Source organism: Ostrinia furnacalis, unplaced genomic scaffold (assembly GCF_004193835.3).
Source record: "Ostrinia furnacalis isolate ACB-3 unplaced genomic scaffold, ASM419383v2 OfSCF4955, whole genome shotgun sequence".
In the NCBI taxonomy this organism is placed as follows: Eukaryota; Metazoa; Arthropoda; class Insecta; order Lepidoptera; family Crambidae; genus Ostrinia; species Ostrinia furnacalis.
In genome coordinates this window covers 249,299-276,718 of record NW_021135194.1, presented here as the reverse complement: position 1 = coordinate 276,718, position 27,420 = coordinate 249,299, and the positions used below count along the sequence as shown (strand labels likewise).

The window sequence follows — 27,420 nt, the reverse complement described above, 5'->3', positions numbered from 1 at the left end:
CTGCGGTGGTGGTAGCTTTCTTCGTGTGCTGGGCCCCTTTCCACATCCAGAGGCTGTTCTTCATCTACGGGGACAGCCTGCCTCAGTTCCACGTCATCAACGAGCACCTCTTCAATGTGGCGGGGGCGCTTTACTACGTGTCGGCTACTGTCAACCCTATACTGTACAATGTCATGAGTGGCAGGTGAGTCAATTGATAATCTTCAGGACGAGGGCCAAGAAACTATACCTATAGATGCCATAGAAATTCTCACGGCGCCGCGGCGTCATATGCCATACAAAACATCCGTAAATAGGCTAAATTATGTTTTTAAGGAAATGAAAATTGTTAACGCTACACAAAGATTTTTCAAATGCGGGCAATGCGTGTATAATTGAACGTACTCGTAGGTAGGAATTTATGGGATTTCATGTCATTCATCCATGTGGTATATGAAACACCATGATGATGTGCATCGGATGCGTCCTTATCTAAAATCAATGATTTTTAAAGAAAATATAATCTTTTTGACTAAGTATATGATATATTTAATACTTAAAGCAATTCAAAAGATTGTTCTAAAGCTTTCAGCATTCGGAAACGGAAAGCTTTTAAAGCAATCTACAAAATTGCCTCTTTAAACATTTCAAAGTAATCTAAGTTGTCGTTTATCTATTTATTTATACAATAGAAAAGATAAGACAACAAATTACACCAAACTTCAGATCCATTGTTTATTGTCGTAGATTAATAGTCTAGGCCAGGGTTTCCCAAACTATGGGTCGCGACCCAGTGGTGGGTCGCGAGCGAACATAGAGTGGGCCCTGCCTGTAAAACGACACACCAACCCTACCGATCCGGCCGCTGGGCAGCGGGCGAAATTTCCTACAGGTGGGTCCCGAGTTTGGGAACTTGTATTAGATGAGTCATAGTCCAGACAACTTTGGGAACCACTGGTCTAGGCTATTCTTAGTATTTCCCTAAACCTAGCAAACAAAACAATAAGGGGAAAGGTTAGGTATTCATCAATTTCACTAAAATATAAGTTCTATTAGTTGTCTCCTTTATTTATTTGTTACTAGCTTTTGCCCGTGGCTTCGCCCGCGTAAATTTTGTTTGCCACAGAAAAACTTTTTAGCGCGCGTCCCTGTTTCAAAAACCCGGGATAAAAACTATCCTTTGTCCTTTCTCGGGACTCAAACTATTTATATGCCAAATTTCATCTAAATCGGTTCAGTGGTTTAGGCATGAAAACGTAACAGATAGAGTTACTTTCGCATTTGTAATATTAGTAGGGATTTTTTTCTTATACAGCTGTAATTTTGTTACTAATTGAGTAAAAATGTTTAGCAAATATTGTTAGTTGTAGCGCCAGACCACGTCCTCCGTTTGTTTCATAAATTATTTTAAAGCCTAAAGATAAAGTCAACGTTGAAATTAATTAACTGTACCATGACCATTAACGAAATGTTTGTGTAGGTATTCAAATGTTTCTTTATAAAAGAGCTGTAATTCTAATTTGCTTATTTAGTGTTACATAAGTTACAGTCTCTCAGAATACAACTTGTCATTTTGTCTTAATTAATATTGCAATATATTACTTATTAAAATAAAAGCGAAAGCTTACTGACTGACTTACTCACTCATCACGAAATCTCAGAAACTACAAGTGCTAGGGAGTCTCAAATTTTGCATATTGGGGTTGCTTTTAGAACGTAGGTGCTCACTAAGACGGGATTTTGAAAAATTCAACCCCTAAGGGTGTAAAACGGGATCCACGCGTAAGTACGGTCCAAAGCGGCTGCTAGTAGTTAATTATTCATTCAATTAACGTATTCTAATTGAAGCAAAAAACTTCTAATACTGATAGAACTCCTACAAATTGAACTGGATCTAGACTAACTTTAAATATTAGCCACCCTTGAAGGACTTCTTCATAGCAATTGGAATAACTTGATTCCACCGTTCACGATCTACAAGAATAAATAAAGCTTCAGAGAAATTTTACAGCAAGCTAAATTGTTCCTTATTGAACGTTGATGAAGCACGAATTTTCTTGAGCTTTTTCTTCAGGGATTCAGAGTCGCATCTCTAAAATTACATCTAGCTTTACATTATTCCGATTAGTACTAAAGTACAGTCGACATTCTGTTCAGACTACAAATGTTCGTTGTAAAATAGCACATTATACTAATATTTTAAAGCTGAAGCTGTTGGTTTGTTTCTTTGAACGCGCTAATCTCAGGAACTGTGGTCCGATTTGAAAAATTAAATAATAGGGGCGGAGCAGTAAAGAAAAATGTTGCAAAAACGGAAAATATTATTCAAACGACAAAATAAGCGTAGGTTTTTTTCTTTGATGGCGACTATTTTTTTTTTTTGCTTTTTGTAAGTATTTACTTTTCCCATTTTGAGAATTTATTTGTCTAATAAAGAGTAATATTTTTCCAGAGCAGGGCTTTTTATGCCATGCCTACATTAATAAAAGTAAATGTTGATGTTTTAATACAAACAAATAAATAAGTACGAGCCTTATTAATTGCTCCATTAAAGCAAAAAGGCCTCTATTTACATTTACTTACATCGTAATTTTCATTACAGCTTTTTTTGGTACATTAGGATAAAAGCACGGTGGGTGTGTTAACTAACGGTCTTGAAAATGTGATACCATACAAAATAATGGTGTTTCCATCGAAAATAATGGTGTTTTTCCGCCATTCACGCTATCGAATGGGTTATCGAACATAGCAAACTTTGTAGGTAGATGAAAAGATAATATGTACTTAAGACACAGAATACATAATAGTAGGTATATTACGATTCACTTAAGATTCACTTTACTTTGAGCATTTTGGGACTATTTTGGGACTTGAGCGTTAGCGTTAAGGCGCGCGTGCACGGATGACTTTTTGCCACCGTGGCAGTATATCTTTCTCTTTTACATTTTTATAAAGAGAAAAAGAGAGGCAACGTAGTATTTATTCATAACTAAGGAGAGACATAGTCTCACGCTATCACGGTGACAAAATCACCCGTGCGCGCGCGCCTTTTTTTTTTAGAAAGATTATTAGCATTTGTATTGTACAAATTACTAATAGTCCCGTTAGCCCCTCGTGTTTATTTATTTATTTATTTATTTATTTTATAGAAACCAACAGCGATACATTGAAAATATTAGTTATAAGATTTAGACTGATAGTATAGCCAATGAAAGGTTTCCCTTTTTATAAAAGTACATTGTTGTTGGGAAAAAATATGAATAAAAGATGTTAAAAAAATGATAATAATTAAAAATAACAAAAACTCACAAAGAAGCAATTCATTGCGTCAATAATAGTCAATGGTTTCTGAGTGCCTTAATGACGTCCCTTTTAACTGTAAATTTAGTACTTGCAAAAAGGTCGATGTGTTAAGCTAAATAATTAAGCTTGTGTTACGAGTGGGCTCACCACAATAGTCGAGCGGCGGTGGGATTCGAACCCGCGTTCCTCGGATCTCGAGTCGGCCACACCGACCCCTTCACCGTTCGGCTATCGTGACTATACTCTGCAAAATATGTCTATCAGCATAAGTTTATAAGATAAATAAACGTTATGTTGATGTTCTTTAACCGTGTCGTCTAATCTTCGTAACTTAAGAGTACAGTCAGCGTCAAATACTTCGTTACACCCAATGACCCAAAATGACCAAAATTTTGGTAACACAACCTTATTCCAATTGTATAAAGACGTGTTGCGAACTTTGGCTATTTTGGATGACACGCTATTACTGCCGTGTCTTGTGGTGACGGCAGAGTAGAATACATTTGTCACCAACCCCTACTCTTCCCGCGGGTGTCGTAAGAGGCGACTTAAGGACTACACGGGCAGCAGCGCTCTCTGAAAAACATCAATCATTTAAACTGCGATCTCCAACCCGCCTGCCAAGCGTGGGGATTATGGCAAAACCCTCTACTATGGAGGAGGCTCATAGTCCAGCAGTGGACTGTATAGGGCTGTTGATGATGATGATGATGCTATTACTGTACCAATGCAGCTGAGGAGCAACATGCAAATTACAATAAAAGGGCTGTGTAAAATCTAATAGGTTCAGTTGTGTTATAAGGTTACGAAATCACCAATTTTTCTTTTTCATCATCTTTAAGTTTTTCATTTGGATTTCACGGACTTACACCTATGGTTCATTGTACCTGCTACGAGTTTAAAATATTTATATTAGATATAATATTTTATTACAAATGTAAAATTCCAAAATTTTTATAAATTAGGTATCCTTTAATCTAAAAAAATCTAAAATGTTGTTTCCGTTATAAGTCTATACTCTATTAGGTACACTTAATTAAAGTCAAAGTTCTACAAATACATGATAAGAAGGCATTATTCAATTATTCCAATGACTTGGAAGGTGAAATACCTAATATTTTAATGAAAATTACTAATTAATACGTCAATGTTTTATTTTTTGTCAAATGACGTAGGAAGATAAAAAATAATAGACTAACACAAAATTTTGCTAAAATTAAAATTATTCTACCTACCTACCCACTTACTATATGTATTATTATTATGATGTAGAATCTAAAAAGCGAAATACCATAACACTCACTGATTGAATCCCAAATCTCAAAAACTAAAAACCTAAAGACTTGAAAGGCAGGTAGGTTCCTAATAGGATGTAAACATCCGCTAAGAATTTTACGAAACTCCACCCGTAAAACGGAGTCCACGCGCACGATATCGCGGGCGGCCGCTAGTATTTAATATGGACTTTACGCGTGCCTAATCAGTAATTATTCATTAAATTGTTGTTAACAGTTGAGTAAACACAATGTTGTTGGATGACCATGAAGTTAGACATTATCACAGTGTCTGGTAATGAAATTACGAAAAGAGCCAATACCACCCAATACTCTTCCATGTTATAGGTCGTTTCATCCACGAAGACGCGCCCCACCAATTTTTGGCGAGGGAAGCGCGGGGTGCGGGGAGGTTGATCCGAGCAATCCGAGCGTCATTATTGTAGTGTGCGTGTGCACTCATTGATAATTTAGCGTGTACCGATAGCACTCAAACATTCGCGGAAGAATGGTGGGGCGCGTCTTCGTGGATGAAACGATCTATAATACATAATTATGTTTTACCAATTATTTATTATTGTTATTTAGTTTATTCATCTTTACTCAGTGGCATATTTTACGTCAACAGTCATTTTTCATAGAGTACTTATTTTCAAAGGTGATTTAATCGTTTTCTAGTTAATGTTTAAAATGTAACAAAACAATAATGAAATACCTATTTAAAAAATCAACTTATTGAAACGTATTTAGCAGTGACATACAATGTTACTGAATAATTACATACGATAATTTTCTCTTATATAAAAGGTAATGCGCCATAATAAAAAGAAGTCTTACGTGAACGTCGTTTAATTTTTTTTAACTGTGAAAAGTGAAAAATCCGTTTTCTGCCTTTTGAAGTTCTACATCGTAATCTCATTGCAGTATATTAACTAGACCAGTAAAATGAAAAGAATATGGATCTTACTTGTTTTGAATTTAATGCAAAGTAAAACCATAGTCACACAGTCCAGTGACGACACAAGCCTTGAAAGCATTCCAGAAGACGGGAAATTAAATTTCTCAGAGCTCGCAATAAAATACGGTCATAAGTGTGATGAACATCAAGTGGTCACCGAAGATGGATACATCCTAACAGTGTTCAACATCAAGGGTCACAAAAACAAGCCTGTGTTCTTGATGCACGGTATCATTGATAACTGCGACACATTTATAGTAAGAGGAAACACTTCTTTGGCCATAACTTTGGCTAACCAAGGCTATGACGTCTGGGCCGGCAACAACAGGGGCAATAAATATAGCAAACGCCACGTGACACTGGACCCCGACGCTGATAAAAAATCTTTTTGGAATTACAGTCAGCACGAACTTGGTGTCTATGATCTCCCTGCTATGATTGATCTTGTGCTGAACCAAACTGGACAAACGGGGTTACAAGCGATCGGCCATTCTCAGGGGAACAGTATCTTTTATATTCTCACTGCCGAGAAACCTGAGTACAACGATAAAATTAAACTTTTGATTGCGCTGGCTCCTATCTGCTACTTACACCATGTAAAGGAAACCGTGCAGGTCATCATTGACGTGTGGCCAGTGATCAGCCCAGCCTTGCAGTTGTCAGGAACATATGAACTACTCACCAGAGACTCCGCATTGGTAAAAGCCATCGAAGCACTATGTACACGTAAGCTTATTGGATATGCTATATGCGCCACAGCCGTATTCGCAATCGCTGGACCTGATAAAGAAGAATTAGAACCAGAATTCCTTCCAATACTTTTCGGGCACTATCCTGATGTTGCCACCATAAAGAACGGCAACCATTTGGTGCAAATAGCTGATAAGAAAAGGTTTACTAAGTACGATTACGGTTTGCTGAGCAATTATAAAGTGTATGGTTCGGCGAAGGCCCTTAACTATCCGTTGGAGAATGTGCGTATACCAGTGGCGTTGCTGGTGGGAAAGAACGACTATCTTTCAACAGTGAAGGACGTGGCACTGTTGCGAAAGAACCTTCCAAACGTGGTGTACTACCATGAGATGGAGCGGCCCCAGACCAACCACGCTGACTTCGTTTGGGGCAAAAACATGAAGGATTACCTGTTTCCATTAGTTTTGGAGCTCTTGCAAAAATATCAATAAAGTGGCACTGAAACGGCTTGATGTTGTTTATTGATTAATGATACCTCAAAAGGACTACAAGTATTAAATGTCTTATGCTTTAACAGTACCATACTGTATTTAGTTATAAAACCTTTTAGAGCATATCTATATTATGGGTGTGTAATGTATGATATAACTACATATCATATAACACTTAGAGGATATAACATCCAATTATATAAAATCGTTTAATATAATAATTATTTACTATAATAAACGAATAATATAATTTTAAAACGAATAATTTTAAGACAAATAGGGGAAAGTAGTACGAGTTGATCCCCTGGGGTAAGATGATCTTTCGCGATTGTGCTGAAACCACTAACGTCATTTAGTTTCTTTCACTGGTAAAACATAGCTCTGGACACATCCCCGCCTCAGTCAAATCGTAATGGTGGCGTGAGCGATACATCGGATTTGACGAGAAAAAAGAAAAATTGTGTACTTCTGATCTAAAATAGGCATGACTTTGAGCTTATGTTACTTTTATTCAAACAATGTTAAATGTAATTACTGTTGTCGTTAGGCTTNGCAAGCAAGCAAGCAAGCAGGCATGCAGGCATGCAGCATGCAAATTTGACTAAAAACTTGAGACTTCTGTCACGGCTCCGGCACTGCGGGGCTCTGGCGGTCCCTCGCGTGCTAATCGTCGCAGATGGCTTTCGCTCGACACCGCGTCTTCGGCTTGCTGGCCGGCTTCGCCGGCCAGCCTCAGCCGCGGCGCCTCGCTTCCAGCCACCTGCTCCTCAGCCCGCGGGCCGCCTCGCCCCTCCGTGCCTACGCGCTTCTAAATTACACTCTAGGGGTAGGGCAGACAAGACTACGTGGAGTCGGTTTTACGGCGATTCGTTTTTGTCACTAAAGTCATTTATAAGTCAAGCTAAAGAAGAACATACTTAAAGTTATATATCTATCAGAAATTATATCAATTAAAGAGTATAACAAATAATATTTATTACAAGTAATGGTTATGTAAAATAATATTTATATTAAACAAAATTACATCAAATGAGTCTTAGATTAAGTAAGGTTTATATCAAATGTCTTTATGCGTTGTGATTGGTATCTGAAATGATATTATTAGAAATGATTTATTATATGAAGTAAACATTATATGTTAAAAAATTATATCAAGTGTTATTATAACATACGTTTATTATACAATATGAACGTTATTGAAATGAATTTATATCATATAAACTTATATAAACTGTCACGCACCCCTATATTATGTTTCATGTTCTAAACGTAAATTAAAACTTGGACTAACTATTATTTTAAACCTTGATTTTTGATGCACAAAAAGCATAGAGTTCGGCTTTGTCGAACTTACTCGTATTGATTGTTTTTTTACAATCAATACGAGTAGATTGACACTTGACAGTGTGTTTCGCACAAAGTTTGCCTCCTCCTCCTATTATTAAAAAATATATAGGTACCTACATCCAGCCCGTTTATAATGTTTATTTCCGCTGACCTTTTTGCCATTACTTTGATCAGGCAGCACTTTGACGTTTCGCTTGACAGAAGGGCCTTTGCCTTTGTTTAAATCATGCGAAAGATATGTTTATGACAAAAACAGGAATATGGACACTTTGATTGATATTTGATACAGGATCGAATTCTAGGAAATGAAATTACGTAGGTACACATAAATGCATACTTACTTATTACCATATATGCCCAGAGGCACGAAAACGACCAAACGGTACAAGTTCTCTTGCGATGCCTATAAAAGAAACAGTAAAGGAGATCATTCAGGCTTCATACATTTTTGGGCCTTTTTTGAAAGTGCCGGCCAACAAAAAAAAATGGTGCGTATTATTAGAACTAGCTATTTGGAGCAATAGTTAATATGGCATAAAAGTTGTAGGACCGCTCTGAACCAAGTTATACAAGTTCGATGATTCATCATTTTCATGCATTTATTGATTTTTGAAAGTGCAGAGAATCATATAATGATTATTGATATTGATAGAACTAGTTATTTGAAGCATCTGTCATTATAGTGCGAAAGTGTGGGTTCATTGTCTGTTCAGTTATTTAAGTGACAAAAAAGTAGTTTTCATGTTACTTCATTTTCCACCAGTTCATCCATTATAATCTGAGCAATATTTATAAAACCTTCCTCTCACGAAGCCCAGGTGTATCTACGCCGTGTACCAATATCTCCACGACAGCTTATACACAAATGATTAGCCACTTCACACAACAAACGGAATCTGAGTCGAATATTCACATATAGTCCGGTCGCCGAGCACGTAGAAGAGCACGTAGAAGTTTGGCCAATGACCCCAAGCTACCCATCCTTATCGCTCGCACGTAATTATACCTATTGCTGTCGCGATTGTGCGACGGGCGGCCGCAGTGAGTGTGCGAGCGCGACAGCAACATAGATTCGTGCGAGCGAAAAAGATGGATAGCTTGGGGTCATTGGACGAAATTCTACGTACTCGGCGACCGGGCTTTAACAATGATGTTTAACGATAACGCAAGCAGGTAGCCGTTTGATGTAACGCGAGTCGCATGGATAACTGGATGACCTTCACTTCAGTTTTCAATGTCCCCGTCTCATTCACTGACGGGTATGCTCCGAGCCATCCTATTGGCTGGCATGTTTGCTCGTTTCTTCCCGGCCACAGCGACACTGCTAGCGCGGGCCACGGATGTATCTTTTTCGTTTCGTCATCGCGTCATTTGATCGCTAACTTAGAGCGGTCGGTTGATAATTGTTTTGGATCATGAGTTTCTAACAAAACATATATGTAATTATTTTCAAGTTTGCCAACACTTTAAAAGTCAATAAATGTATGAAAATGATGAATCATCGAACTTGTATGACTTTGTTCTGAGTGGTCCTACAACTTTTGTGCCATATTAACTATTGCTCCAAATAGCTAGTTCTAACAATACGTACCATAATTTTTTGTTGGCCGGCACTTTTAGAAAAGGCCCAAAAAGAATGATGTCCTTTGCCAAATTACATAAAAATCAGAGATTTAAATAGTTCTGCGTTTATTAAGCTCGTATCTACCATGTTTATTTTCATCGGACTATACTACAGGTTTGATGGTCGGAAAAACATAATTAAAATATTGCTAATTTATGTAGTATCTGGAAATATTGTAACGTATTTTAACAATTGACGTCGGCGTGGCAGGTGAAAAGAAGAAAAACGAAAATTATTTACACAAATGTAAAAGAGAATATAATTTAATTCCTCATTAAAGTTATGTCCATGTTATTATTTCGCATGTACGAGGTCATGTGTCATCATTAATGTTAATTATTGCCAATCCCAATTAATAATAATTCTAATTGGCTGTTGTAGACAGACCTTGAATTTAGACGTAGGTAATCATGTACTACCTAGACTCTAGGGTCTAGCTAGAACATGGTTTCCCAAACTATGGGTGGCGACTCGCGAGCGAGCATTGAGTGGGCCCTGCCTGTAACGACACACCACCCTACCGATCTGAGTCCTTTATTTAGGTAGGGCAGGTGACCCGGTTTTGGCCATTTTAAGAATTTTTTAGACTTTGAGGCTATATTATTTTACAGTTTTTGTTATCACGGACTTATTTCTTGTAAAGAGTGATTAAATATATTTAGATCTAGCCTAAGGATACATTTTTTTTTCATAATGATTCAATGGAAAAATAATCCTGTAGAAAAGAAAAAGAAATGGGAATTTGTGCCATTTTTGGCCAGCTTTACCCCATTTCTGGCCACAGTCATGTGCCAGTTTTGGCCATCAAAATTCATATAGCTAAGTAATTAAATTGAAAAATCACGATAAAAACTAAATGGCCAAAAGTGGGGTTCTTCGTGCACCACTTTTGGCCATTCATGTGGCCAAAGATGGGAAAATTCATTCATTCTGGCTCCATTAGTGGCCACCTCTCATAAGCCCCTTAATAAACAAATAGCGATAAAATATCATTAGTACCACTTAGACAGTGTATTCTTTATTAAGGTTTAACATAAACATTTAAAAAAATAAGAAGGATTTAGAAAATAATGATTGTTTACTCACCCGCTCGCCTTAGCCTTTTAACAAGACTTAAAACAATTAACGCTTCTCAAAAAATAATGATTTGTTGGATTGAAGTGAAGCTTGACACATCAAAGCTGTTAACGCTATCAGTGTTGCTAATATTAGATATTTTTATTCCCGTAAACCATAGAGTAATATATTAGTCTTTGCCTTAGTTATAACGATTTGAAGTTCTAAATGGCCACAAAGGGATCGGTGGCCACAACCGGGTCACTTGCCCTATATTGATAACGGTTAAATTTCCTATAGGTGGGTCCCGAGTTTGGGAACTTGTATTAGATGATTCGTAGCCCAGACGACTTTGGGAACCACTGAGCTAGATGATGCGCGCCACATTATAGTACTAGTAGCAGTAATATTTTCCGTTTTTGCAACATTTTTCTTTAGAGTGATGTTATACATAGCCAAAGTAAAAAGACGAATACGTAAAAAATGTGACAAGTCTTGATTAACTAAGTATTTTCAAGTACAAAACAAAGAAAAAATATCGTAAACATTCCACTCTTGAAAATAGATTAACCCTTAAGGTCACAGCACACTTATCAACCCGAAAGGGATCAACACCGTATCGCCTTTCGCCGCCCTGTCAACCGCGAAGCGAGGCGTTTACGTTACGGTGCGGATAAGTGACAGTACGGAGTTTCATACAAAAAATTCTGACCGCCTCGAATTGATACGGTTATGATCCGTTTCCGGGTTGATAAGTGTGCTTTGTCCTTTGTACAACTCCAAGACCAATTCCAATTTAGATTAAAACTTACCAACTTACCCTTTATCATATTCATTTTCATTTGAGGAAATATGATTGCTATGTCCCAAGAAACCTTAAAAATAGCTGAGAGATTCGTAAAACTTTCTTAATCTGCATGAACAAACCGACTCCATTTTAAAATAATGACAACTCGATCTCTTGGAACGTGATTCTATTTAAAGACAACAGTAGTACGAAGTCCTAAGCTTGTTTAGTACTTGTAAGTCAAACTTCTTTAGTACATTAAGCTTAGTTTCAAGAAGAGTCTTTGTTCAATATTTAAACTACACTGGCCTACAAAAGAAAGTATCACACTTTAACATAACGTTTTATTTTATTTATTTATTTAAAATCTTTATTGCAAAAAAAAATGACATGCCCATACAAGCATGTCAAGATAAATGCTGAGCTCCTATTGACGCAATGGCTTTGTAATTTTTCTTTGTTTTTATTTACCTTTTATTCTCGTTGTGTTAAAGTCAGTAAAGTTTTCTATCTAGTATCTATCTAAATCCAGCTACGATTATAGAATTGGAATGGAAGGACCATAAAATGTAAAATGTTCTGTATAAGTTTATCTTCAAAAAATACTACGTCCAGTCCGATAATATTCTGACCTTATTCCATTACAATTCAGCAGACGGCACTTTGATGTATAACGTGTCTGACAAGGGACCTTTATTTAAATCGCGCGAAAAATATCCGTGACAAAAACAGAATACACACATAGGCACTTTCCCAATCGTCCTTGGATCTTTCAAGAATCGTGAACAAACTGAGCGAAGCTAATATCATGAAGGGATTGAAATAAAATGTTTTGTTAGCTTTTTCATACATTCTAGTAGGTATGACACGAATTGAAAATACCAACGACGGCATTGTGGTATCAAAAGTTGTTATAAAAGTAAATGCGATGTTGAAACAATGTTTAAATGTCTGATCGACTGTATTTACCTTGCATTACCTACCTCCTACATACTTATCCCCAAGAACCTTAATTGCCTACTAAAATACTTAAACAAATAAATATCCTTGGACTTTACACTGCACCTCTAGTCCCAAACTAAGCAAAGCTTAGACAACGGATATAAACATACTTAAATACTTTTTTTTGTAAATACATAGAAAAAACCCAGTCCAATACAGTTCATGCACACAAATGTTTGTACTTTTCAGTTATGTGAGCCGTCTGTACATGCAACTTCTTCCCAGCACCGATATGTGGTAGGGCAAGCTATATTTGGAACATAATACAAAAGGACCTAATACTTACTTTACAGAATTTGAAGTTTGGAAAGCGGTGCTTGTAGATAATTTATCATTCGATAATGCTTTCTATTCGATTTTTGACCTAGTTTTGTAACTTAGCAACAGCAATGCGAGCTCCCATAATGTCACGAAGTCTAGACGTTAAGAGGCTTACCAAGCCTCCCGAAGTACGGATTAATAATTTCTGTTTATAAAATTGCTCTTAATCATTATAAATAGCTACAAAAGCTTTTAAAGCTACAAATAGTTTCGGTAACAATAATCAATATCGCGCGGACGATATAAATAAAATAATCCGTGACAACTCATATTAATAGTTTATTGATAAGCTTTATTATAAAGTACTTTATCTTACTTCTGGGAAAATCTGGTTTATTATTATTATAGATAGAAACCAAATAATTGGAATTATTATAATAATAAAAATGCTATTTGAGAAAGTAGCACAAAAGGGTGAATCAAAGGAATCTAGAACTGAAAAGGAGTCGACATTATGTCGCTTCTTTTGAACTTCTTCAAAATAATGAAATCTTCTTCTTGTCGTGTCGACCACAAACCTACATAGTGTCAGCCCAAAACTCCGCTACAAGAGTGGCGTAAAGAATGTAATAATAATAATTCTCATAATCCCACTGGTTCCCTAATGGTGGTGGTGTTAGTTTACGGGAGTAATTTGGCCTCAAACGAAAGACGAAACCCAACCAGTGAAGGAGTAGTTCCGGGAGTAGTAAGTTTACAATATACTTACTACGCGTATAGTCCGGTCTGGGGTCATTGGACGAAATTCTACGTGCTCGGCGAGCGGGCTTTAGTCTACTTAACATTTCTTTATGTCTTGGATAATGAACGAATAACTAATTTGTCAAATCTTACAGCTCTCAGCTTTCATCAGACACCCGGGTGAAAACCAACATGGTTAGGCTTTTAGGGCTGTCTGGTAAACGAGATAATATCCGGACTCACTGACCCATAACCGGGTCGTTCAAGTATTCCAAATTGCTGGGCAAATATGGCTAGCAATGCGGGCTTAGTGATTTCAAGGACTAGTTAGACTAACTTGATGGATTTAATTATATTATTATTACTTAATAATATAAATATACATAACTCAAAGGTGACTGACTGACTGACTGGCTGACATAGTCATCTATCAACGCACAGCCCAAACCACTGGGATCGGGCTGAAATTAGGCATGCAGGTAGATGTTATGACGTAGGCATCCGCTAAGAAAGGATTTTACGAAACTCCACCCTAAGGGGGTAAAACGGGATCCACGCGTACGAAGTCGCGGGTGGCCGCTAGTGTAACTTAAGGAAGAATAAGCCCACAGAAGTTAAAATCTCCAAACGCTTAGATACTAACGCCCGTATTCACAAACATTACTATGAGGTCTCACAGTGCGCGTGGTGACAGGGTGACATAAGAATCAATCACAGAGCTCTATTCAACGCTATGCGTTCGATTTTCTGCTTCACATAAGCAAGCAGGTATCGTTTGTGAATACGGGCGTAAAACATTTATACGCATATTTAAGTAAGTTAGTAGGCACAAATACTTAAATCAAATTCAAATAAATCCCTAAGTAATTAAAAAAGCAAAAAAGTATTTCATTCAAACTAAACTAACGATTGGATTATAAAACCCATTAATTAGTTCTCTTTTTGTTTTAATTAACTGGACCGAACAAGATGTCGTTGAAGCCGTTGAACTGTCGAAGATAACTTTTGCGAGACTTATTTCAATTACAAAGGAAAAAGGAAAAAAAACTTGGAAACCACTGTCCTATTTAACAAGGAATTCGTTTTTGAAGTTGCCGATAGTAATGACCGCTCTCAGGCCTTGTTCAGGGTTGCCATCACAAAATCTAGCGAATGAATTTTCATCGAGCCAGAAATTTTCTTGAGTGGTAGCACCGGAAGACGCCTTCCTGGGAGGACATACAACCTTCTTTTATTTTTTTATGCATAACAAGACAGGTATTTGACCACAATCACACCTTGTGCTAAATGGGATGCATTCTAGGATGGTACATAATTATCTGCCTTGTAAGTGCCTATTCACTCTTGCCTTGAAAAAGCCTGGATTATAGTCTTCGGAAAAGATAGTATTATAAAAGAGTCAAGAGGGAAGCGCCTGAATGCGGGCAGCGTAGGACCGGTCGTTTTCACAATTTGTGAAGGAGGTCTTTCAAGATATTTACAATGCTAGATCATTGAAAGTACTAAGATTAAAACAGGAAAAGTATAATCCAGCAGTGCATCAGTATTGGAACATTTTCAAGAGCAAGCAAGCGCGAGACGTTAATTAGCAGTTTTATAATACTGGACTACAGGACAAATAACTGGGTAAAATTAGGTGGCAGCCCTAACACCTTAATGCAATAAATTAGGTGGTAATTTTATCGAAACCGTTCAGATGACACAATTACTACCTTTTCTTCTTCTCAATAGAACTGCCGGCACGTCTTGTTTTAGGACTTCACTTCAATATCTGATTAGATAGAGATGAGAAGGATGAGATATTTGATATCCAAAAATATATTGCTGCTGCTGCAGCTGACTTTAACGGTAACCATAAGGGCGACTTTTTAGACTTGTGAGCAGCATCGCTATTCGCTACTAACGCGCGTTAGTCGCATTTGCAACGCACTACAGAAGTGATGCCAACGCGCTACTAACGCGCTACAGCAGTGCGACTGCATCGCTACAAAAAGTCGCCGTGGGCGAGGGCTAGGGCAATAACTGGTGTTTTTTGTACGGACTTTGACAGATTTGTGATGTTTGTTAAAGTTAAAGTAGATAGTGCAACTCGGCTTTAGTTTTTGGACTCCATACTGGTCCTAAATAAGATAATCGCACAGTAAGTATTTCTTCGCCCTAGTCAGATACCTATTCACTAGTATTCACCGACATTCCCTAGAATTATTACGAGTATGCCAAGGTAAACTTTTCCACACAAAGAAAACCACTTGCACATAAAAAAACCACAGCAAAACGTTCGCAAAGTTACCTTAATAACTTCATAGAAGTAGGTCACGTACAGTTTGTGGTAATTACACGACTTGTTTATCTATACTTATGATAAATCTGTAGAGAGGTCAATTCTGTACATGAAATATATTTTCAAAATAACTATCAGGGGGTGATTAGTGATCGATACTGATGCCAAAAATGCAATCAGTAAAATTTTTGTCTGTCTGTCTGTCTGTCTGTCTGTCTGTCTGTCTGTCTGTATGTTCCTTATAGAAACAAAAACTACTTGACGGATTTTAACGAAACTTGGTACAATTATTCTTCATACTCCTGGGCAGGTTATAGGATACTTAGGAATTCCCACGGGAACGGGAATTAGCGGGAAAATCCTTTTGTACGAAAAATCTAAACCGCTTAAGTTAGACGCTTGAAATTTGGCATGCAGGTACCTTAGTAAACTTAAAGCTAAGTTACAACAGGATATTAAAAAAAAACATTTGTATGAAAAAATCTGAACCGCGTAAGATAGATGAAGGGGGGGGTAAAACGAGATCCACGCGCACGAAGTCGCGGGCGGCCGCTAGTTTATTACTATATTTTTATTTTTATTGTTATGGTTCTCAGCTCAACTTATAAGCCCTTAAGTAATCTACACCAACTTTTCTAAGGCTGGGTTGCAATATCTTACTTTAACTTTGACAAAAGTCAAAAATATGTTAAACTCCATACAAAAAGCACCGGTTAACGTTATAGTTACGGTTAAAGATAGGAGGTGCAACTCAGCCTAAGCGGTACTTGAAGGGCTACGTAGTAATTGAGTTTGAACTTCGTTTCATCACTCATTTACAATCTAAATCAAATAATTAAATAGGTAATATGTTACATTTGAGTTCAATATACCCCTTTCCCAATTTGTTTTCTAACATAGAAATACGCCCTTTTATTAACCTCAGTAAATACAGTGAACATTAATTAAAATTTTCGTGTAATTTAATTGTGCGTTAGTTTAATTACAGAGTTGAAGTTTAGTTTTTTTTACGTTTTAGTTTTTCTAGTTTAATTACGTTTTCATATGGCAATTTTGGCACAAGATTCGTTAGCTTTCTGGGGTCAATATTATTTTGTTGACCCTCACCCCCCGATTTAAGGTTATCAGACTTTAAGCCTATCACACATCGGTATTATTGTTTCACATGACGTTTAAAAATACCTACTAATTGACAGCTTGTCTACAAACGAACATCGAAGCGAGGATCATCGAGGGGCTTAAGCGGCTTATGTGAGACAGGTCAATGAATCGTTAATGCGAACATCAGCGAACAATTGTGAGCAATATTTGGCTCGCGAGCATACACTAGTGAACGTGTCTTGCTCCCCTCGAGGGCTCTTTGATTGAGCAGTCACTGCTTTAATTATCCTTTAGAATTATACTATTCCATTCATATTTTTTCAGCTGACAAATTATATGCAAATGCCAAGTCCGGCATACATAACTTACACTGACCGAAAAGTTAGTGGTGTCAGGTGTGTGGTTACTGCTTGACCGCAAAACAGAATATCTTCCTGGAGTATTGGTCAGTGGGCCAGAGATCTCGAAATTCTCAAATATTAAAATGAATAAAATATCGTAGTTCAGTAAATGGCCCGGCTTCTGAAAATGAGAATTACAACTTGAGCGTGCTCATCTAAAAGTTGATTAGAAGACGCTCAAATCAAAACTGTCATTTCAGAAACTGGGCATAAGTTTTCGTATAATGAAGCAGTTGTTGCTCAATTTCTCACATCAGGCTACTCCACACGGGTGCCTAATTTTAATGCCAGTGCCAGACACTTAGGGCTGTTTAATACCAAAATGGAGACGAGACTGGATGTGTTAATTAACCAACTAATAGAATACCGTTAATTACACGCCCTGCCTTCGCTCATTTCCGGCTCTTCAATTTGGTGGAAATAACCTTTATGCCGCTCGTCTCGACTCTGCTTTGGTGGAAAACGGTCCTTAGTTAGGCGATTATCACACTGCACCGCGCTCCGCCGCGGTCCGCGTGGCGACATATTATTATAACGAATCCCGCGCGCAAACGTGTTGTCAGTGGGTTGTGCCGCGCGTGTTTTCTATACAAACTGAGGTACCTACTTGCATATTATAATGATTAAATCTGTCGTCCCGCGTACCGCGGCGAAGCGCGGTGCAGTGTGATAATCGCCTTATAGATTTTATTTTGCTCAATAAAATTATTTTTCCGTAATAATAAACTTGTCATAGCACTTATTAATTACACCGTAACAACCCAAACGGACCGTCAACTTCTCTAACTATCGTCAGACACGCCTTTAACAGTCAAACTTTGGCGACGTTACGAACTTGTTAAAAAGTTCAGCAATTGAAAAATAGATAATAACACCTTTTTGTAACGTTTTAATAATACCAGAAACTTTGTTTCGTCAGCTTCGGTGGTTGCTGTATTATTAAGCTTAGAAATTTTGGGCTTATTCTTCAGAACTGTAGGATTTAGATTTGTTGCCAAAATAAAATTATTTTCTTTCTTTCTTACTAATTTAAGTTTTCCAGAATATGCATACTGCCTAGGTGTTTGAGATATTTTCTATTTCTTGTTAGATAAAAAAAATCTAGAATTCATACAATAAAACAGTGTACCTACCATGAGTTTACGTTAGGTGTGCTCGCTAGCGAAAACGTCAAAAATCTCTATGGAGATTTTGTTTCTTGAAAGTAGCCGCTAGGGGCGCTGCACAATATGTCATACAATTAATGTCATTTTTTTACGCAGTCGCTAGCGAGCACACGTAACGTAAACTCATGGCAAGCACACTGGTGACATAAAATGCTATAAGTAAACATAGGTCTTGTCCGTACATTTACATGAAAGAGAGTATTTGAAACTTACCTGTGACCTAGTTACAAACTTTAAGCCTAGCTACGTGTGTGTGACGCAATAAATAAAACCTTGTTTTGTATAAAGTTACTTACCTAAAGAAAGAACTCCAAAACATCGGGGGCACATGAAAAAGTTATCAGATCTTATGTAGAGCTAAGCTTGCCCTACTTTCACAAACGCTATACCTTAGTAAAAAAAGTACACATGTACCTACTCATAAAACTCATTTATATTTGCAAATAGGCTTTTAAAAAGCACTTTTACACGTCCCAGAATTAGCCCTACCACTGCTTCGGGACAATAAATGGGCCAGTGCTGAGAAGAAGCAGTGCAAAAAACTCTGTCACTATTGTCAGCCTCCTTTTCAAGCTTGTGGCTTAGCCGTTTCATTATTACAAGAACTAGGTAGGTACTTTACCTTACACCCAAAAATGGCAAATGGCCATGCCACATATTTTGACTAATGTGACGTTAAGTTAAACCGGCAGACAGTGGTGACTGAGTTTGTTGCGGCGCTTCTTCTCAGCACTTGCCAAATGTTTGTCTCGAAGCGCTGGTAGGGCAAAAAAATAATGAGACATGTATAGGCTCCTTAAGAGCATTTGACGATTTGTAAGTACTAATTTAATTAGTCTAAACAAATAAAGATAATTTTGATTTTGATTTTAGGTCGAGTAGAGTTAGAAGTTTGACTCTACATGAGATCGATAACTTTTTGGTAGTACGAAAATGGTCTGGCCTTGGCAACATTTTAAATGTTATTTTTTTATGAGATTGTCTTTACCCGGCACCAATTTGGCCCTCACTGATTGGGTTTTTATTGGCGGTCAAGCCGAAGATCCTGGCTACACAAGAGTTGGGAACGAGAGGCGGGAATATTCCCGTTTTCTCCCTACTCGTGCCGTGACTGTGTAGGCTGTATTATGTCCAGTTGAATTCTTAACTCGATTACGAGAACGAGCGACCCCAGCCAGTAATGTAATGAAGTGATTCCAGTCCTTTGCCTGTCTACACTTGCCACACACAGACACACGTGTATCCTACTTAATTGATTAATTTAATAACTAGCGGCCGCCCGTGACTTCGTACGCGTGGATCCCGTTTTACCCCCTCAGGGGAGGAGTTTCGTAAAATCCTTTCTTACCTGTTGCGGATTACCTGTTGTTGTAGCGGATGCCTACGTCATAACATCTACCTGCATGCCATGTCTCAGCCCTATCCGTCCAGTTGGTTTGGGCTGTGCGTTGATAGATCACTATGTCAGTCAGTCAGTCAGTCGCCTTTGAGTTTATACAGGGTGTTAGGTAAATGGGTATATGAGCCGACACTAGCCCATGTTAACATGGTCATATAAATGGTATGGTGAAGTCAGAAAAGAAGAACGGTCATCTGTGACCCAGACCCGACAGAAACGAGACATACCTCAGTTTTTTTGTCATGTCTTAATTAGTTAAATTATATATTTTTTATATTCGAAATCTATGTATAACACCAAATTATTGCCCTTTGTTTTTGTTCAGGCGTCATACAAAAACTAATACAAAATGCCTATTTATCACCAAAATTGGTAAATGTATGTACCTGAATAGCTGCTATGGAATGTATCTAGGTGACTTGGAGATACAGCCGGATTATACAGGGTGGAAACGAGAAGTTACAAAATCCAAAAATTCAATGTTACCAGCTTCCATAATCTGTAACCTATTATTGGTGCCGTTTGAAAGAGCTCATGAAGCACTTTCAGAATCAGTAACTAGTTTTTCGATATCTTGTATAGTTTAGAAATAATCGAGTGAGATCACTTATCGTTCCATATGTATAACCACCCTGTATAATCCGGCTGCATCTCCAGGTCACCTAGATACATTCCATAGCAGCTGTAATAGACATTTAGGTACATACATTTACCAATTTTGGTGATAAATAGGCATTTTGTATTAGTTTTTGTATGACGCCTGAACAAAAACAAAGGGTAATATTTTGGTGTTATACATAGATTTCGAATATAAAAAATATATAATTCAACTAATTAAGACATGACAAAAAAACTGAGGTATGTCTCGTTTCTGTCGGGTCTGGGTATTTTTTGTATGGGGCGTGACCGTTCTTCTTTATATCTTCATTTTAGTTATTTTAATTTTCATACAAATCGGATTTTATAAAATTTATATTTTGTATGAATATTTAAAAAAATAAAATAATGATATGAAATTTCTGACTTCACCATACCATTTTATATGCCCATGTTAGCATGGGCTAGTGCCGGCTCATATACCCATTTACCTAACACCCTGTATATTATAGATAATCCTACTAATATTATAACGATGTTTAGATGTTAACATGTTTGTTTCTCTTTCACGCAAAAACTACTGAACGGATTTTGATGAAATTTTACAGTATTATTAGTATACAAAATAACATGTAGCCTATTTTTCAGTCGGGCGAAGCCGCGGGAAAAGCTAGTAAAATTCAAAGGATGTCAGAAGTTCTATATTCAATTATTTCTAGAAACAACGTGAATATTGAAAATGTATGTTTTGAAATTGTACCCTTTCTCGGAACTGACATGTGAATAATCATAAATAAAATTTAGGTCTAGACATATTTAGGATTTACTTGGAAAAACGATTCAATTGCCTAAGGCCGCATAACCAATTTGATTTGGGTTCTATTTAGATATTTAATTAAAATTAATTAACATAGTGTTGAGTAATTTATAATCTGAATGTAAGCTAAAATTTAACGCTTGAATTATAAAATAAAAATTACAGAGATTGAGAAATTAATAGAATTTTTAATTGGTTTAAACCAAAAGCCTTTCAAAGTTGTTCTTTGTCCTTTTGTGTATTTTGTAAATGAGCAATTTTCGGAAACATAATTAGTATTTTTTAAAATCATTTGATTGATTCCCTGATAAAAATGATTCTGATAAAAATAGCATAAAATGCGGCCTTTCAATTTTTTTTCATTTGGCCGTTTTGTGGACTGCAATAAAAAAAGCTTCAATTTTAATAAAATTCCTCCAATGTAATTAAAAATTCTACCAACGTAATACAGGGTGGTCGGTAAATTTTCCTGCATTAAATAACAGACATCTGTATGTCTAGCGCTTAACGCAGTTAGTGAGGTATGGAAGCGGCACGGGAGGAGTGACATTGACATTATTATGACTTGAGCGTATGCTCAAATTTGTATAAATCTGAAGCATTAGGGATGTTTCCTGGGTAAAAAAGCAAGAGTTTTAATTAGTCCGTCAGATAGCTTATCAAAAACTACTCGACACGTATTTTTTACTTTTTAAAACTAATGAAAGTGTAAAAGCATGCCAAAGTTCTAAAGTAAAGGCCCGTGAACTCAATGAGTGCGTAAAAGTGCAGCACTTTGTGACGTCGCGCGGAACTTCAATGCATTATAACTTTGTAATTATTTGTTTGATTGACAATTTAAAATAATAATAATAATAAATACTCTATATTGCACACCACATAAAAAGAACAGAAAGAATAGGAACACATAAGGTACAATTAGGCGGTCTTATCGCTATGATATACATATATATATATGCCAAAATATACGTGTCCAATATTTTTTTATATTAAAATAGACGGACTAAAAAATTTTTTTTAGGAAACTAGCCTATTCTGAAGTCTCGCTGACGTTTGACTTCTCAAAAACACCCTCCCGCGTCGCTCTCATACCTCAGGCACTGGCTGATTTAAGCACTACAGCTATAGTTTTTCTATAGAAATGTTTAATTATATACCATTTACTAAGCTGTTTGTTTTAAACTGCGGTGCCTCGTGTACCACTAATCTGTTTGTGAGACGGTTAATCCCTGTACATTTTATAAACTGTTGTACAATTCCAATGAGAGATTTCGTAAGTATAAAACATGACGCTAAAAATAGTGAGATCCATTTCTAGTGAAATAAATATTTAATTTAGATCCAGGATCTATAATATGTAGATTAAGCATAATATTAAAAGTCTCTACATTTACACAACTTCTATTCCAACGAACGATCTGAAAAATATTTTACATTGCAGGTTACAATTTAACATTTATTTCTAAATGTAGAATTTAATTTATTTAGGAACATCTTTTATTTCATTCTTTAATTCAAAAATATTTCTATTAAATTCTCATAAGCATATTTTTTCATTTTTGGTTTCATAACTGTATCAAAATTATTTTTTGTAGAATGAGGAAAGCAATAACGGTATTTGAATTTAGCACGTCCACACTAAGCTAATTTCAGAGACCTACATTTCTAAAATGAAAAGTAGCCATCGCAATACAAAAAGAAATGCGAATGCTCGTAACATGAAAATAATTCTCAAGATTACATTATTTACAGTCCAGTTAACTGTTTATTGAAAAATTGGGATGACAAAGTAATTTATTTCTTTTTATTGTCTCGCAGGAGATGTGAAACGTAGAGGTTTCTCTTTGGGGATGAAATGTCTTTTTGTCTGAGCGAAAATCCTTTGCTGCGTTGTCTTAAGCTGTTTCATCTGGGATTTAAGTAGGCACGTACATGATTTATTGTATCATTCTATCATACATTATTCGTATTTTTATACGTAATTTTTATCTGGTCAAACAAAAGAGTCGATTTTGACGTCTGTAAACTCAAATGAGTAGTTTTTACTACCCTTTTTTAATCAAGTATAAACATTACACCCTGTATAAAAATGTGTTCTTTCTTACAGATATCGGCTGGCATTCAGAGAGACGCTGCTTTGCCGCACTTTGCGTCGCAGCGATTCCCGTAACTTGAATTTGGAACACACCAGGTATTAACTAATTCTATACTTAGGCGATTATCACACTGCGCCGCGCTCCGCCGCGGTCCGCGTGATTTCATATAAAAAATCCCGCCCGCAGACGCGTTGTCAGTGTGTTGTGCCGCGCGTGTTTTCTATACAAACTGAGGTACTTGCATACAATGATTAAATCTGTCGTCCCGCGTACCGCGGCGGAGCGCGGCGCAGTGTGATAATCGCCTTACTCTTACGAGAGTTCGTTAAAGGTCATAGCAGACTTATCAACTCGGAAAGGGATCAACACCGTATCGTCTTTCGCGAGCTGTCATCACCTTTCGCGCGCTGTCAACCGCAAGGCGAGGCGTTCGGTGCGGATAAGTGTGCGTTGCAGTATGGAGTTTCATACAAAGAATACAGACCACCTCGAGTTGATACGGATATGAACCTTACCGGGTTGATTAGTGTGCTACGTCCGTAATCCTGTAGGTACGAGGGCAAAAAGCCTTTCCCCAGATTGCAAAAAATAGGAGATCGTTCTTGATGGTGCTTTTTGCGTTCTTCCGTCCAGGAATGGGTTACTAAAATTATGATCATGATTATATTAAAATTTATACATCAGACTAAGTATACTTCTTGCAACTCACGAAAGCGAGTGAGCTTTACTTGTGTGTACGTGGACATGCACATAACGATAGTGTAATGTCTATCAAAACTTTTGAAAAACCAACAGTAGCGAGCCACCACACATGTAAAGCTCACTCTACTTCGTCATAGCCATAGCCTTCGTGAATTGCAACAACTATAAATAGGTACATTTTTGTGGCAATCTCGCTTGTACTTATTACCTATAACTGATGAAGAGCCCACTTAGTTTAGCTTGAGTGTCTGTACTTTTATTTTTACTATCAATATGGGAACACCCGAGAGTCAGTAAACATATTGCTTCATTGGAATATTTTGTTTACATTTCATAGCACTTCAAAAGGGTGTCGTAAAATTCATTTCATGAATAACATTAATGTTTCTCGCTTTAGCAAGACATCGCTAGTAAAGTAAACTTGCCGCAAGTGAAGGATTTATTAGTAAACTAGTCCACGCCCGCGGCTTGGTTCGTAAGTCCCTCGAGACTGTGATATGGTTAGAAATCAGCCTTAGTTGTGCTGAATTATGTAATTGAATTATCTGAACCTACAGAACTGAAATCATATTAGAAAGAATGAAATTACTCGTACCTTATCCGATTTCGCCGAAATGTTTAGCATTTCTGAATCATAAGAAATTACCTAAAAATATTTAGAAGACTAGACATATAAAATTCTAGACTGCAATCCTAAACTTAATTGCTAAGCAAGCAAAAATATCAAATGTATAAAAAAATTAAGTCATACAAACAAAAAATGTGCTTTGTATGATATAAGTTATAAGTAGAGATGAAACGGATAGTTGTTTGGCCGGATACCGGATACCGGATATCCGGCGAGCTGCTAGGCCGGATAGCCGGATATCCGGCGGCCGGATAGTTGTCCCATTGTCATGTTGCATGTCGTAACGAGTTTAGCGCTGCACAGGTGCTTCGAACGCGATCAGTAGGTCTAGTAGACTAGACAAGTCACACTTTTCGAAAATCGAATTTGTTCGAATAGAATGTCAGATTTTGCCACTCGACTATAGTCTTTTTCACATAAGATGGTCCGTATGATACTTCAAGGTTATCCATATTACGCATACTACATACCTATGCATAATATTTTTGAAAAAATATTTGTATTTTATTAGCAATATAATAATAAAAAAAAAACTACTTGTCTTGAAATATATCGTAAAAGCTGAGTCCATTTATTATATTTTAATTAAATACGATGTAAAAATATTTTTTATTTAATGTACGCAATGTGTGAAATGGGTGATGATAGATTTAGTGCTGGGGTATTTGTTGTATAACAAAATCGATTATTTCCGTGGTTCATTAATCGATTGCAGTGAATACTTAGTTATTAAAAACATTACAAAAATCAACTATATTTTTCGATTGTTGACTTTAATAAACGAATTGAAAATAAATTAACAGTTTTTAATTTAAAGAAATAGAACCAGTACTTTTTAGAAATCGTTTTTTTTAACAAGAAGTCCATGGAATTTGAATATTATCAATAAAAAATTGTTACAATAATATTTGTAATTAAAAAAAACATGTTTTTTGTTAAATAACACCTATACAAAATATTTCTCCAAAAATAGGTTTTACTAACTCTTTGAAAAAAATCGATAGATAAATCGCTATGGTTTAGTTATGTGACATCTCTAAAGGCCTTAATATGGCTTTTTTGTAACTTGTTGGACTTTAGATAAAAACCGTCATTATTATAAGCCATTTTATTGATATTTGACTCAAAGATTAATGTGTTTCATTTTATTATAGGAAATTTTCGTAGTTTTTTTAATATCCGGTATCCGGCCGGATAGTGAGCTACTATCCGGTATCCGGCCGGATAGTAAATTTAGGCCGGATATCCGGCCTACCGGATAGTTGCCGGATATCCGTTTCATCTCTAGTTATAAGTATTCTAAGTAGAGCTTACCGTAATGGCATAAGTACTACGTAGGCTAGAGTTGCTAGAGGGTATAGACGTGAGGTATACATATACACTAGGTTATGTACCTAATAGACATCTGCACTTACTGTCAGGTTGTGTTTGTACCCGCCTATCAAAACTAATATTATAAACGTAAAAAGCTTAAATAACATCAAATCAAAATGCGCGTATACAGTGTGGAAACGATAAGTGATCTAACTCGATTATTTCTAAATTAAGCGATATCTAAAAATGGTTACTGATCCTTAAAGTACTTCACGAGCCAAGATGGAAACATTCAATTTTTGGATAGATTTAGATTCCAGTTATTCTGTAACCTATACTTTATGATTGATATCTTTGGATACTAGAGCTCGTGAAGCACATTTAGGATCAGTAACTGGTTTTTTGATATCTTGTACCCCCGTTCCAGAATGGTATTCTGAAATTTCCTTTTTCACAGCTGCCGTGACGTCACGCCTCTGCCAAGCCTGAACAAGCCGCCTCACTACCGCAGGAGGGACCAGAGGATATCCTTCATCAGCAAGGTGGACTACATAAAGGACCCGTCGCCATTCTGTATTGCCAAAGACGGTGACGTCCCCGTGCTGAAGTATTATGATGACGTCAAAAAGGTGTACCTGAGTGACTGCGATGTCAGCAAAAGTGATGGTTAGGTGATGAAAACCGGGTTATATCATACTGAGGACCAGTTTCACCAAGCACTGTTAAGGTTCGGTCAAACCAACGCGATCACACGCGATCAGCCGGCGTGCAGCGATGGCGATCAGACTTAAATGCATTGATCGCCATCGCTGCACGCCGGCTGATCGCGTGTGATCGCGTTGGTTTGGCTAAACCTTTACGCCCGCATTCACAAACATTACTATGAGGTCTCTAAGTGCCCGTGGACGCACACGGACACACACTAAGCAATCACAGAGCTCTATTCAACGCTGTGCGTTCGATTTGCTGCTTCATTTAGGCAAGCATCGTTTGTGAATACGTGCGTTAAAATCCCTGATAGTTTTGAACTTAGGTGTCAGATTCATTGACTTTCACAGGTTGGTTTTATAAGTCTTGAATTTATTTATTTTTATTTATTAAAGACGCAAAACAGATTACAATTAAGATTTCACAAATTGTATAGCACGTAAATTGAGATATTGTGCTGAATAAGACACTGATAATAAAAAAAATAAAAAATAATACAAGCGTCTGTTTTACTTCTTGCTGATAAGTTCCTGATGGTTTTGAAGAACTTATTACATCAGATATAAATCGCGCAAAAAAGTTATGGTAATCGGTAACCTTCATTGAGGCGACGCGGCGACGGCGCTTATGGACGTGGACCAGCTGTGTAAGAGTAGGTATGCGCGCTGCGATAAGCGGTTATCACGCCATTTTA

The 27,420-nt window shown here is 36.9% G+C and overlaps 2 protein-coding genes across 2 annotated transcripts; both read left to right on the top strand.

The window, feature by feature from the left end:
- Positions 1-26,717, top strand: LOC114360347 (neuropeptides capa receptor-like; the record flags this gene model as incomplete). Its single annotated transcript, XM_028315031.1, has 3 exons — positions 1-184; positions 23,386-23,469; positions 26,476-26,717. Coding segments are annotated over 3 exons (482 nt in total), but the record flags the coding sequence as incomplete, so codon positions are not given.
- Positions 5,395-6,767, top strand: LOC114360361 (lipase 1-like). The gene has a single exon (XM_028315053.1). It carries the CDS (start codon positions 5,502-5,504, stop codon positions 6,696-6,698), a length of 1,197 nt encoding a protein of 398 aa, XP_028170854.1. The 5' UTR covers positions 5,395-5,501; the 3' UTR covers positions 6,699-6,767.
- Positions 26,718-27,420: the final 703 nt, after the last annotated feature.